Genomic DNA, 15,944 nt, shown 5'->3' with positions numbered 1-15,944 from the left:
TATAGGGATCCAAACCTGTGGCCTTGGTGCTATCAGCACTACACTCTCCCAAGTGAGCCATGGGCTGGCCCTAGAATTTAAGAGATTTTGATTTTAAGGAATTAAAAAACTAAAATTCCTAAAATACAAACCACAGATTTCAGAAAAGTTTTGGCTAACAGAAGATTAAAAAAAATATTCCCCTAATGTAAGTTTTGTAAATATACATGTAATTTTTCTGTATTTGGCAAAATAAATTTTTAAGCTATGGTTTGGTAAAAGTTAAGTCTGGTCCCCCTACAAGGCCTTTATTTCAAAAGTATAAATTAACTAAAGTAAAGAATTAAAAAGATATGAAAACTCATTGACAAAAGAAATCTAAGGGTGGGTTAAAATGTTTTGGAGAATTGCTGAAGAGTACTCAGAAACCAAAGAAAAGGGATTCTGGTTAGTATGTGTAAGGCACTACAAGTGTTCTTTTAGGATTGCTGTGCTACCTCATGCTCAATTAGCATCAAAGGATATACAGTATAGGGTGAGTCGTAAAATATTATTATAAATATAGAAACTCTATATTTGGTATAAAAAATGAAAAATCACACATCCTACACAGGGAATTTCATTTTAGAAACCTCATGGCTCACTGGGTAATTATTCTTCTGTGTTTCTCCATGACAGAATTAATCTCAGTAGCCTCAGAAAATGACAAGGGTAATCAACTTGAAAAGACTGATAATGGATAGCTTAGGCCCTCCAAATCAGAGCATCAGAGCAGGAAAGAAAGAGTACCTACTGTGCCAAAATTAAATCTGGAAGTCTAGAGATAAAAAGGAGCTACACACTATATAAGTACTACACTCTTGTAGATAAATTTAATTCTCACCGGGGTACATATCCAAAATTTTTAATGCTTTAGACATATACTGGGCTGACGAAATAGTAAATGGGTGGTAGAAACCAGGTTTATCAGTCTCAGAGAAAAACGTCAAGATAAGCAAGAAATGGAAGCCAAAAACAAACCCAGTAGTACTAGATTTGAGTCAGACATCTGTATGAACTTGTGCTTAGTTCAATACAAATGCATATGGTTAGACAGAAAAACAATTATAGATATGTGTGTATACATGGGTTAGCATACATACATATATTTCCTAGTTCTGTTGGCCCAGAAGCAATGACACCCCAGTACCAATGAACACACTCAGTGCCCAGATCTTCATTTCTGTATATACCCTTCTCCGATAAAAAGAACCAGGGCTCCTCAGAGAAATGAATGATTCTAGGGCTGAGGCAGGGAAAATATAAGATGAGCCTGTGGCATCTTATAGTTGAAGAAAGTAAGAAAGTACTCAAAAAACAAAGAGATACAGTAGCTCACCTAACAGAACTCCCAAAGGCCAAAGGTGGAGCAATCTGAGCCAATAAAATAAATAATGTAGTATTAGATTATAACCCAAAGTATAAAGTAAATGTCCAGGAGTCCATACTGAAAGGGAGGAAGGAAAAGAAAAGACAAATCGTTTCAGAAGAATTCTGTTTAATAAACATAGATCCCCCTCTAGGATGTAGAGCTTAATTCTTGCCCTTCATCCCTGAGGGTGGGTTGAACTTAGTGACTTGCTTCCCAACAACAGAGTATGGAAAAGAAAAAATGCTAACTCTGTTAGCAGTGGAGAAACCTGGCAAACAGTGCCTTAACTACAAATCACCAGTGATGTTATGTGCGTGTTATATAATCCCTTATATGATGTGATAAGACAGGCACTTAAAACTCATAACTTCAGTCTCATCACATGTAAAGCACCAGACAAACCCAGATTGGGGCAGAGGCTACATGATACCTGGCCAGTCCTCCTCAAACTCAAGGTCATAAAAAACAAGGAACACCTGAGAAACTGTCACAGACCAGGGAAGACTCGGGAGGCATGCTGTATACTGGAACAGAAAGAGGAGAGTAATAGAAAAACTCGCAAAATTCAAATAGTCTGGAGACTACTTATTAAAAATAAATATACAGTAAATAGTAATATCCAATGTCAGTTTCTTAGTTTTGACAAATGCCCCATGATAACATAAAATCCTAACAATAGAGGAAACCAGGTGAGAGATAAATGAGAACTACCTGTACTATCTTTCCAACTTTTCCATAAATCTAAAATTATGCCAAAATAAAAAGGTTATTTAAAAAATAATCTATCAATTAATTAAATTCCACAGTAGTATCTAACATTCTATATTAGAATGCAGACATTCCTCTTAAGATCGATATTATAAACATAGTCCCTGTGCCTTAGAGAACTAGCATTTGACTATATTTGAAAAACCATTCTACACCCCCCACACATTGCTTCTTATATTTTCTTTTCTCCAAAATAAAAAAAAAATGTAAGTACAAAATGCCTCCTCTTCGATCTCACTTTATGTCACATGTTGGAGGAAGAGGACACAATGGGCAACAAGGATGAATCTAAAGGCGAGTGGATAAGAGACACAAACTACCTGAGATTCAGAGATAACCCCTCAGCCCAGATTTGTAAAGCCAGACATGTCCATATTTGACTGCCTTTGATACTGTAGAGAAACAAAATCAAAATCTAGGTATAAAAGTTTTAAAGTCACTCTAAATCATTTTTTATTTTAAACAGAAAGATTTAAGTTCTATTTTAAATAGCTGCACTTATAGTTGTTGTGTAGTGAAATTTAAAGGATATAATGTGAGAAATTATACCTAGATTCTTCTTTTTGATTCTGCCATTAACTACTTATGTGACTCCTGACAAGCTTTAACTAATCCCACTAAACCAGTTTCCGCATTTGGAAAACAAAGAGATCAAACTAGATTATCTCTAAGATCCTGCCTCTAACTCTAAAATTTTATGACTAACTTCTAATGGTCTTGTTTTATCTAATTTTTTATAGTGTGTAACACAATTGTACTGGTTTATTATGGTCTATCTTCAGGATAAGTCTGGGTGTTAGAGAAACAAAAATTAGAGGTACTTTTGAAGTATCTCTACACTATACTATTCTTTCTGTAAGGCAAGCAGACTTTGACCAAACAATTAATTTGGCTGAAGTCAAAAATCTAGAAATACTATAAACAATGTATAAAATTCATAATTCCAAAACATAATACTGCTACTACCTATATATTATTTTTAAATATCTTCTAAAATCTGTATTTTAAAGGTTATGCCAATTTTAAGTAAAATTTAAGTACTTCACTAACATGAGTCATATAACCAAAAGGAAATTCTTATGGCCCAACAGGCAGCATGATGAAACAGACATGACTCAACAACAAATACTATTAAGATATACAATATGAAAGTATTAAAAGAGATAACACTTTTCTTGATGATTTCTCCATGAATAAACTTTATCAATTCTTTATCATAAAATCTGTTGCCAATGAATAGAGGAAAGGATTCCCTCCCACACAGAGAAGGTAAAAACTATTTTGGATGAAAAGGGAACTTCTCTATTATTTAATAAGGAGTTAGCTCCTGGAAACCCCAGATCCATACCTAACATCGTTTAAAAGCCACTAACCTGAGGTTAACAAAAAAATTCCAAGAATGGGAATATAACTAACAAGCTAACAAGGAAACAACCCTGAAGCTGTGTCAGAACACATGGCTACCAAGTTTCAGAGCCTACTGCTATTTAAATACAAAGTCTCAGTCTCCTCATCTGCAAAATGAAAATCAATCTCAAGAGAAGAACATCTGTATCAAATATATAATCAAGCAGATTATGCAGCAGCCAAAATTTTAAAAAGAAGTAGATAAAAGTAAAATTGAGGGAGAGATGATGATTTAATAAATGGAGAAAAGTAATGTATGTGAACTAAGTATAAGAATAGACAGGTCTATTGTTGGAAATGTACCTGTTAAGATAGTGCTATGGTCTGAATGTTTGTGTCCCCCCAAAATTCACATGTTGAAATCCTAACCCCCAAGGCGATGGTATTAAGAGGTAGGGCCTTTTGGGCAGTGATTAGATCATGAAGAGTCCTCATGATTGGGATTAGCCCACTTACAAATATGCCCAAGGGAGCTCAATTGCCCTTCAACCACGTAAGGATGCAACAAAAAGGCATCATCTATGAATCAGGAAACAGGCCCTCCCCCAAAAACATATCTGCTGGCCCCTTAATTTTGGACTTCCCAGCTTCCAGAACCATGAGAAATAAATTTCTCTTGTTTACAAGCCACCCAGTCTAAGGTGCTGTTATAGTAGCCCAAAAAGACTAAGACAGATGGTATAATGGAAAATAGATCATCTGTTGAATTCCTAAAGGAAAATCTTCAAAGAGTGAGGTATGAAGAGGAAAACTGGGAACCAGGAGAGAAACCCATTTATCAGCCTGCAGCCTCTGTGCAAGCCATTAAACTCACCTTGGTCTGTGGCTGGACTGAGTGAACTCATAGGTCCTTCCAGCTCTACTGTTACATGAAAACTTGGAAATACTATCAGGACAAAATAGGTTTAAAATAATTTTAAAATTTATGTTGCAAGTAATAAAGCACACATGATGGCAATGTAAAAGCTTCTATGTTAACTAATTTTTTTATGTCACCCTATTTCATGTGACTCATTTTTTGCTTTGTTTCCTAAATTCCTGCAATGTCTTCTGTTTTATAATTAGAAAATAATTGTACTAAAAATAAAATGATAAAAAGAAAAGGGAAGAGAGAAAAGCCTAATGAAAAGTAAGCAAAAATAAAGTTTATTCTTATGTGGAAAATTCAAAACAAGATTTCCTCCCCTAAGGAAAACAGAAGCTGAAGTTACTTCCCAAGTAATTAATGTGAGCAGTAAATTATCACATCATTCTGAATACTTACATGGGTGCATATGTACTTTGTGTATCCGTATCCATATCACCCTAGACTAAAACTGATCTGAAGCAGCGTCCATGACTGTTTAATCTGCACCTGGAACATACCACCATGTACTGGCACATCAACACACCCAGCAACACAAGCATTTGTCACTTAGGTGTACCAATAAATGAATTAGTCACTAAATTCTAAACAAATATGAAAATTAATGCTACTTCATGATATCCTAATTATTAAGTAGTTTAAGTACTAAGAGAATCTATCTAGTAATACAAAACATTCACCATCCGCAAAGAATTTTTGCATGTTTTTCTTCATTTAGTTTCCAAATGTCATGAAAAAGGAACATGTTGGGAACAGCACCATGTAGAGATGAGGCTGTTAGATGAGTCAGAAAACCAGGATCCAAGAGTAAGTCCCGTGAATAAACCAGCAGGCTGCTTCACAAGGGCAAGTCCCTGAGCTCTATTTCATCTACTAATCACCTACTGATTTATCTGCTCAGAGGATGTTTATACAATGCAAAATGAGAAAATCTAGGGGGCCCTGCCAGGGTCCTGAGGCATGGAGCCAGGGGAAGCCAAACCCAGCCAGGTAAAGAGCACACCAAAAACACCATTTCCATGCAGGCTGCCCACCATAAGCCACCGCAATTGCCATGGCTGTCGCAAAAGCAGCTAGTCACTATAGCAGTAGTCACAGCCACCATGCAGATGGTACGCCAGACACTCACAGGAGAGTCACCAGCAGAGAACAAAAAAAAAAAAAAAAAAAAGAAGAAGAGGTCCTCTCTTTCCACAAAGCGCACTACACAGTAATAGAAGAAGCATCTGCTATTATGATAATAGTGAGGGACCTCAACACACCCCTCTCAGTACTGGACAGATCATAAGGCAACAGATCAACAGAAAAACAGTTAATCTATCAGAAGGAGAGAACAATCTGTGGTTACTAGAAGGGAGAGAAAGAGGGGGAATGATTGGCTAAGGGACATAAAAAATAAGCATGATTTGTAATAATGAATATGTTAATGAAAAAAAAATCAGAAAAATCTACCACTGTGAAGCCCAGAGTGTTGGATAATACCATCATCTGTGACAAAAGAGGAGTGACATCAGCAGTGCAAAACAGGTAGGCTACCATGGTGGAGGTGGCCATCATGTTTAAGTTCGATTCTTCTCAGGAAAAGATGCTTACTTACCTCTTTCTGTAGGTGAGAAAGCTGAGATGAAAGGCTCTCAATTCTCACACGACTTTCCATCAATTCTTCCCTGGCACTGTTGACAGTAGAAGTATTCATCTCAGAGGACAGTCTGGCATTCTCCAGCTAAAAGAGGAAGCAGACCACACAGTCAGTCTTACCTAGTGAATTAGAACTCACAAATGAGGAAGATGATTCCTCTCAAAGCATGTTAAACCTAAGCCCTGCTGGTAACGGACTGATGAAACACAGGAAAAGCATCATCAAGTTTGCTGACACTTTAAATTACCTGAAGTATGTTTGACTTTTAGACTCATTTCCTAAAATATGAGTTTTAACAATGCTAATAAACCTGGGTCTTTACCCAAAGTTTATTACTTCAATATTTCACCATTTAAACCTTTAATGTCTAAATAACACTGCTAATAAGAAAACTGGGCAGTAGCAACTTGACTATGGTGATGTTTGTGGGAAAACAGACATCCCATTTCCCTAACCCACCAAACACAATATAGAATATAAAGCAAAAAGCAGAAAATACAAATTTATAGATGATTTCAAACCAGACAGAAACACTCCCTTCCAAAAGCAAAAACCAATTCTCAGGTAAAAACAATATCTTGTTCCTTCAAACATCCATAACATTTTACTGTGTGTGCCTCAGGCACATGTCTTTATGTCTCCTCCCTGGCTCCCTCTGAGGCCACAGTCTATGATCAATCCTTATACTTTAGCTTCTTCACTATCTAGCTCAATGCTTAGCACTGAGTAAGTGTTGGACAACTGAAGGTACTGTTTATAAGATCTCACTTTCACAAGCCAATTACTACTTCATAAAATGGATAAAAAGCAACATGAACAGTTTGAAGCGATACAATGGAAATTATTTTCAATAACTCCATGACCCTAATTTTCTAAGTCCCTAATAACTCTTTCTAACCAAATAACATTTAACACATGGAGTAGAATCATTTAGAAGGAAAGCCTGTACTAGTTTCTGATTTTATAGACTTTTGTATAGTCTGCTAAAACAAATAGGGTTTCTATAATATTTTTTAAATGAATAATAGCAACAGAGGAAGAAATATCAGACTTTCCATTTGGTACTTGTACAACGAAGCCCAACACGTGATGGTCACAATCTATGTACGGTGGTGACACAGAAGTCAGAACTAGACACAGTCTGGCATTTATTTACTACTAAACAGATGTGTAGGACAGTATGATCAGTACTTGTTATTGGAAGAAGAGTATTTCAGATAGATTGACAGACGACAAATGGCTACCATGATATGAATGATCAATGGGACAAAAAGATATTAAGATTAGAACCACCCTACTTTCTTCCAATATTTTCTAGTGACATTTAATTTATAGAAAACTGCATTTTTTGGAAACAGGAAAGCTGCAAAACACTGTAAACTGTTCCTATGTAAATAAAAAGGGGGAATGCATTTTTAAAAACAATCCATTTTCTATATTCATGGAGAGTAGGAGAATCATTTAAGAAAACTAGAACAAAATATCAAGGCATGTTCTTCCTAACAACTGTGAAGTACTGGTTTTCAGTTTTCAAACAAATCCTCTGAGGACAGTGCTCACTTTGGCATGGTAAGTCTGCTCAAGCTCTTCCTTGTACAGCCTCACTTGGGCATCATGTTGCTCTCTCATCTCATGAAGGGCTTGAGCCAGCTTGTACTCGTACTCAATCTGACGCCCAGAATCCACCTCTACCAAACGTGTTTCATGCTTCTTTCTGGTCTCATTAATCTCCTGGGAAAAAAAGAAATGACATAAAACCAAGTTATTTACCATGGATGCACAGGTACAAGTCTGAGTGACATCAGGGCCATCTGAAGTTTTACTGGCAAACTTCTTACTGAAGTTCTGCCTCCTAAGACAGGCATGTGAATAGATACTTTTTTTGCATCATAGTTTTCAGGTGAGATTTTTGAGGTGGAACTAATGACAGAAATGGTAGCCTCTCAAGAATTCATTTCTTTCAGGAGCATACCTATTTATTTCTCTGATGGCAAGGAATGGCCTGGATAATTTACTAAAGTGTACCATGCAATCATTGGTAGCCAGACAGTAAACAACATAAACACAAACTATTTTTCTAAATTGTTTTACTGATAATCTTAAGGAACCTCTGAAAAAAAAATACAAATGGGAAGTTAAACTTACCAGTCAGGACAACTTTCAGTGAAGATTTATGCATATCAGAACTATTTTCTTAAGACAATAATAGGCAGAGAAAGCTAATTTACATGACTTCTTTTAACAGCTGGTGTTAAGCTATCAGTATAAACTGACACAAGATCTTATTAACAATATTACTCGACTAAGTCAAGTACATATGACAATTCACTATTAAAGACTAGAACTGTCTAATATAAAGCTCACAGTTATTCAAGTACAACAGATCTACCTTTGATGGCAATAATTAAAGGAGCCACAAGAGGGGGGTATAACCCACCAAAGCTGCTGTTTGTATATCTTAGTGCAAGCATTTTTCTGTGCATTTCATCTTTCTTTTAACCACTGCAGAGGAAAATACACTTCACAGAATCAGAAAAATCAGATAACCAGGGTTCAAATTCCAGTTCTGCTATCAGCTTCCCAGAGCTCACACCTACTTCATGAAGCAAATGATATTTCAGTCATGAAAACATGCAAATGAGAGGTTTAGTTCAACAAAGATTGAGTACCTACTGATGGTTTGCCCTTTGTTTACCTCCCTTCTCCTTCTTCCTGTTTTTCTCCTTCCTCTTTCCCCTTAACTGTTCATAATAAGGAAGTTAGGTATATTAATTGAACAGAAGTATATCCTCAATGTAAAAATAATTTTTAAAAAAGAATTAAGAGGAATATTTTAAAATCCATTCTCAAAAAGGCGAAAACAAAAAAATTCAAAGATGCTACCCAAACACTCTAAAAATATTAAATTGCTTTTTACTGATACCATTTTTTGTTTATTATTTTATGTACAACTTTACAAAGAAAAAAAATACCCTAACTCCTCACTATCCACATACTACATGAAAAATAAGTAATGATAGATCAGGGACGATTTTAACAAAACAAAAATGTAAGTCACCTTCATATAAAAATGCCTGCTTTTTAAAAGCAAATATTGTTAACAAATTATATGATAGCTGTAGTGGATTGAATTGTGTCCCCCCAAAACTCCCTGAAGCTTGAATTGTGTCCCCCAAGTTTTATGTATTAGAAACTTAGCCCCCACCATGACTATTAAGAGGGTGGGAAATCCTATCACAGTAATTGAAAGGTGGAACCCTGAAGAGGTGATTGGATTGTAGGACCATGAAGTAGTAAATGGATTAAAAATGGTGGTCAGAGACGTGCTTCTAAGGACTTTAAAAGAAGAGGAGAGTCTGTCTTGCTCTCTCTGAGCTCTCTTTGCTTCCACCATCTTGCAATGTGAGACCCCGGGGTCACTGTCGCCATCCTGAGATGGACTTTGGACTTCTCAGTTTCAGAAACTGTAAGCAATAAGTGTCATTTTTCTTTATAAATCACCCAGTTTCGAGTATTTTGTTATAAGCAACACAAAATGGACTAATACAATAGCACTCACTGCAGTTTACAAAGGGCTTTCACACACAATATTTCACTTCGTTTGATCCTCACCATTCCTTTGAGAAAAAAATAGCAGTATCAGTATTTCATTTTAATTATGAAACTGACTCAAGAGTCGTCCAAAGTCTGACTGCTTATTTAGTGCACTTTGCATGAATAATACCTATTTTGTTTAAATACTGTTGAATTTACAAAATACATGTATGTATAAATATGATCAGATTACCTATTAAATTATTTTTTTCCTCCAATCACTGTTTTAAAAATTACTATATTTTTGAAGACATCAAGTACTTAAAACTGCATGTTCTCCATCCTGGGTTAATTTCCGTAATCTTCAATTTGGGGGAAATATGTATTCCCCTTTCTTCATTTTATTACTTCCTCTGTTTGGCAACATTGTGCCCCTGTTCTCTTGACCACAGAGGTTAAGACTTGTAAATAATATTTTTAAATTTACAAATATACCTATAAATGTGAGTAGCCAGACTTCAAGATGGCCCCCGATGACCGCTGCCTCCTGGTATCACACCCCAGTATAATTCCCTCCCACAATGTATCAGCGTTCATCTATGTGACTGACAGAAGAAGGCAGAAGTGATGATATGCCACTTTCGTGACTAGGTTTTACAAGGTAATGTGGCTTCCATCCTGGTGGAGGGTACTTTCTCTGTCTCTCTCTCTCACAGCCATATCATGAGCAGCTCCATGGAGAAGACACTGTGGCAAGGAACTGACACCTGCTGCTAACAGCCTGGTGAATGAGCTTAGAAGCAGTTCCTCCAGCCCAAGTTGAAAGTTCGACTGCAACCTCATGACACCTTGAAACAGAACCACCCGGTTAAGCAGCTCTCAGATTCCTGGCCTTCAGAAACTATAAGATAATAAAGGTCTGTGGGTTTAGGCTGTTAAATTTTAGGGTAATTTATTAGACAGCAATAGATAACACAAATGCTTAAACATGTTGACAGTAATTGCTGTGACTAAGCCTTATAAGTCAGAAGTGAAATCACATCTGTTTACCTTAACAGCTTGAGTTCCTAGATACAGTCTTTTAGAAGCAATACCTTGAGTAATTTACCTACAAACCTCTTCCATCCCCAAATCTTATCTCTTTATCTGATATTTTTGTCAAAAAGAAACCATAAGTAAAATATATTTGCATATACAGTTATAGCAAAGGCTTTTTAGAACACTTCCATTCCTTAAAAAAGTGAAATTATATATAGTTACCTCTTCATACATATTTTTACGAAACTCCAAGTCCTCAGTAAGGCTCTGACAACGATTCTCCAAATCCACTTTAAGTAAAGTTTCATCTGCTAACTGTTTTTTGGCAGCAGCTAAGGAGGCTTCCAACTATTACAAGGGAAAAAAAATGGTGATAAAAACTACATGGCAATCATTTAGCAATAAATTTAAGATACCTATGAATCAAATCAAGTATTACAATTCCTAAACATTTATCAATGTATGATTACCTCATTTTAACCTTTATCACAGAACTGGGTGTCCATGTGCTGGTCCCACCCACAGGAAGTCATACCAAATCACCTGTCAAATTGACAACTGGCAACAGAGTGTAGAACAGAGATCTATAACTCACATTCCAAAAATCAAACCAGGGCCGAGCCCGTGGCGCACTTGGTAGAGTGCTGCGCTGGGAGCGCAGCAGCAAAAATCAAACCAATGATTTTAGCTAACCACTTTCATTCTTCCTGTGTGTACAGTAACATTATGACATCCTCTTTTCCTACCTCACATCTTGGTGCAATAATGAAATAGGATTTGAGAGCAAGAGACAGGATGAGCTCATGCACAACAGAGAGGAGGAAAAGCAGCAAGAAGATCTGCATAATCAAGACATAATCAGCATGAGGTGATGATGCTTTGCCTGTTAACCACCTCAAGACTTCTCTTCAGGCAAGCCACCATAAAATAAAATTTCAAAAAAAAGAAAGAAAGAAAGAAAGAAAAAAACCATAAAATAAATAATAACCAATCAATCAAACCTCAGCCTAAACACCTGCCAAATATGGCTCAAGAGCAGAGTTTATCTTACCTGGGCAATTTGGTCCTTCAGATCCTCCAAATCTGCTTCTAAACTTTTCTTGTCACCAAGTGCAGTAGCCAGAGCCGCATCTTTGGAATTCAGTGCTGCTTCATACTCTCGAAGCTTGATCTGGGCTCCATTAAGATCAGATTCTTTCTTAGCATAACTGTAATACAGTTGAAAAAGTACAAGGCATCAAATTTATAGCCATGACTTGAGGCCTTCTCCCTCCCTGCTTCAGGGAGTAACAAAAGAAGAAGCAGTTTAAATAAAGGTTGCCATAACCTACTAAAATTGGAGGAGCAATTCAGAAGCATTAGATCTAGAGTTTTTGATAGATAACAACATTCTCTTTCAATGTCACACTATTACTAATAACTCTGGGTCACAGAAGTTCATAAGGACCAACGTACCAGAATCAGGATTGTCTCTGAGAGAGAACACATGACCTCCTTGTTCTATAAAGAGGCACACTAAGAAAGGATGTTTCTGAAGAAATAGAAATTTATGCTTTTTAAATACAATGCATATTATAAACCAAGATGTACAGGAGACATAAGTCAAGATATAAAATGAGGTTAAATATCCATGTTCATTGCAGCACTATTCACAATAGCCGAAAGATGGAATCAACCTAAATTCCCATCAACAGATGAATGGATAAAAAACTGTGGTATATATACAAAATGGAATATTATTAATCTACAAAAAAAGAAAATGAAATCCTATCATTTGCAGCAACATGGATAGAACTGGAGACTATCATGTTAAGTGAAGTAAGCCAGGCACAGAAAGACAACTATGTGATCTCACTCATATATGAAATCTTTAAAAAAAAACCCAAAACAAAAAAACAGTTCTCACAGAAGTAAAAGGTAGAATTATGGTTACCAACAGCCAGGAAGTGGGGAGGAAAGCAGTGGGGAGTGGTAGATTAAGGGGTACTAACCTACAGGGAGATAGGAAGAATAAGTTCTGGTCTTCTAGGCTGACAAGAGCTAATAATATTATACTGTATATTTCTAAATAGCTAGAAAAGAGGATCTTGACTGTAATCACCACAAAGAAAAAATAAATGTTCAGGGAATGGATATGCTATCTACCCTAAGTGAATCACTGTACAATATATACGTGTATTGAAACAATACACTGTACTCCACAAATATGTACAATTAAATTTTGAAATAAAAAATAAATAAAACAAGATTAAATAAATGAGAATGAAAAGTTAATTTAAAAAGCAATTTTATAACTTAATGATATATCATATAAAAACTCCCTTGATATCAATAAGAACTAATTGACTCCAAGCTTGCAAGCACCTTCCACTTCTTATATAAAAGGTGATTTTATGGGCCGGCCCGGTGGCGCACTCGGGAGAGTGCAGCGCTTGGGAGCGTAGCGGCGCTCCCGCTGCGGGTTCGGATCCTATATAGGAATGGCCGGTGCGCTCACTGGCTGAGCCCGGTGCGGGCGACACCACACCAAGGGTTGTGATCCCCTTACCGGTCACAAAAAGACAAAAAAAAAAAAAAAGGTGATTTTAGATTTCCCTAACTACAAATATTTTGCAGAAAAATTAATTACTTCAGTTTATACTATTAACTACCAAAAGATGAGGTCCAAATTGAGGTTTCTTTTTCTCTAAATATCACTTTTTATTAAATGAAGTTCTACATTATAAAACTAAGGTTCTGTTGGCCAGGTAGGTCAGTTGGTGAGAGTGTGGTGTTATAACACCAAGGTCAAGGTTTTGGATCCCCATTATCGGCCAGTCACTAACTAACTAACTAACTAACTAACTAACTAACTAACTAACTAAGTTCTTTTGAATATATTTTGTCCAATAATTATATTCTAAAAGACAATATTTTTATCATTCAAGTAATTCTGTTACCAGTACACAGGAAAAGCCTTAACAATATCAAAATTCTCAATACCTGTCCTTACATTAAAACTACTATTGTAGAAGAGTATTTCTATTACTGATGTTTGAGGGTTTGCTAAAAGAATCCTTAGTTAACAGAAATATTAAAATAATCTTGTAATATTAAAATAAAATGAAGAAATAAACTGTTCTTATGATAAGCAAATATAACTTAGAAGATTTAGCAGTATTCACTTCTTACTCATTTTGGTATCATAAAACAACTATATACCTAAAATCTCAAAAGTCTTATTCCAGTATTTTTTTCTTAAATCCTATATTTTTAAAAAAACACAGGATGACAGGCTTTAACTGAAAACTAGTAGTGGGTACGGGGAGGGGGTAGATCAACTGTTTAAAAAAAAAAATCCCATATGGTCATAATTTACAGCCAAAATGCCTACTTCATATAAGTGCTGGGTCTCCACAGGAACTGAACTGATGTTTGTTAAGGAGCCTCTATTTTATCCCACTGTAAAATGACCAGAGTTGGGCTAGGGTATATATTATACTATACACAATGTAAAATAAAGCCATATTTTACAAAGTATTAGTATTACACAATACTTACAAAAGCTACTGACCCAAAGTTGATTACTTAACAATTACAAAAAATTCTATTGCACCACTAATTTATTTATTTATTTATTTTTGTAGCTGGCCGGTACAGGGATCCAAACCCTTAGCCTTGATGTTATAACACCATGCTCTAACCAACTGAGCTAACCAGCCAGCCCTTGCAGCACCACTGATTTTTAAATCTCAGTTTACCCCATGTTGGCTGGCTGCCAAAATAATAATAATAATCTCAGATCATAATGTGGTGCTTCTCAATGTGGTACCTCATGGTAGGAGAGTGAGCCTGTGCCTTCCAGGGATGAAAATGATCCACCAAGTATGGTACTGCATAAAACATCATGCTAATTTTACAGTTATTGTATGCAGCAGCCCATAAAATTGGCAAAGTTTATGTAGTATCAGCCTTGTGTGTTTATCTGATTTCCCTGATTTAATGTGTAATACATGAACATAGCACAAAACTCAGAATGTTACACCACCCAGTGAAAGATCCTGTGCAATAACACGTTCAGATCCCTATACCAGCCAGCTGCCAAAAAAAAAAGATACCATGCAACATCTTGTGGAGTGTAAAAAAATATGAGAAGCCAAAAATTAATCTAAAGCAGTGCACCCTGATGACTAGAATATGGTGATTTCTTCCACAAAAATCAAGATGACATAACATAAGGAGTGGTGGACTAAAGGGGATGAGTAGGATATACTGTTTACCTGTGGTACCTTAAGCCACCAATAGTACCAGCTGAAATTTTATAGGAGCTGAAGTTCAATCATGATAAATGCTTGTACTATCTTTTTGACGTCAAGTTCTTAGTCACTTAAAACACTATTATCCTATAAAAATATAAATTCCTCCATTATAAATTTTCTTAAAGCTGTAACTTTCACGTTACCTAGCAAATCAGGCAGATACAAATCAGAAGCTGGAAATGTGCTTAAAGTTGCAAAGAATAGCTAACCTTACGTGTCCAGGTTCAAGAAAAAAGCAGTAGTAATTCTTATTTACTTACTTTTAAACATTTACTTGGCTTTTTTCCCCTCTACACAGAGAAGTAGTCATGCATCAACAGGAATATGTTCTGAGAAACTAGTCATTAGGTGACTTCACTGTGTGAACATCACAGAGTATACTTACACAAACCTTGAAGGTGCCACCTACTACATGCCTAGGCTATACTGTATAGCTATTATAATCTCTACCTTCATCGTATACACAAAACATCATTATGTGGCACATGATTACACATAAAAAGGCCCACAATCTCACTTCCCAGAGACCCCCTATTGACAGATTTTAAAACCTATGTACACAAAAAGTTCCAATAATTCAAAAAATTGAAAAATTAAAGACTTTCTCCAAGAGAAATTAATAGCAATAATTTCTTAGTTTTCCTTCTGGAAAAAATCGTGCGTATCAATACATACATACACATACACCAATATATATGCAGAGAATATTTCTGAAAGGATACATAAAAAAGAGTAAGTGTCTTAGTTCATTTTGCATTGCTATAACAGAATACCCAAGATTGAGTAATTTATAAAGAAAAGATATTTATTTCTCGCAGTTTGAGAGGCTGGGAAGTCCAAGATCGAGAGGCTGGCATCTGGTGAGGGCCTTCTTGAAACATCATCCCATGGCAGAAGGGTAAGAGTGTGAGTGAGAGACGGCAAAAGAGTAAGAGGGGGCCAAACTCGATTTTATAACAAGCCCACACTCAGGACAATAATATTAATACATTCCTGAGGGCAGAG

General features: G+C 36.0%; 1 protein-coding gene across 1 annotated transcript in view; it reads right to left on the bottom strand.

Annotated features, from left to right (window-relative positions):
- Positions 1-15,944, bottom strand: part of LMNB1 (lamin B1) — a 55,428-nt gene that overhangs the window by 16,576 nt on the left and 22,908 nt on the right. The window contains exons 2-5 of the mRNA XM_063086638.1: positions 11,693-11,849; positions 10,864-10,989; positions 7,630-7,800; positions 6,028-6,153 (exon numbers count right to left, since the gene is read on the bottom strand). Coding sequence (XP_062942708.1) covers positions 6,028-6,153; positions 7,630-7,800; positions 10,864-10,989; positions 11,693-11,849 — 580 coding nt within the window. The remainder of the gene's footprint in view (positions 1-6,027; positions 6,154-7,629; positions 7,801-10,863; positions 10,990-11,692; positions 11,850-15,944) is intronic.

This window comes from Cynocephalus volans, chromosome 2, assembly GCF_027409185.1.
Source record: "Cynocephalus volans isolate mCynVol1 chromosome 2, mCynVol1.pri, whole genome shotgun sequence".
NCBI lineage: Eukaryota > Metazoa > Chordata > Mammalia > Dermoptera > Cynocephalidae > Cynocephalus > Cynocephalus volans.
Note: the sequence above shows the minus strand (reverse complement) of the source record. Positions and strands in the feature narration are given on the sequence as shown.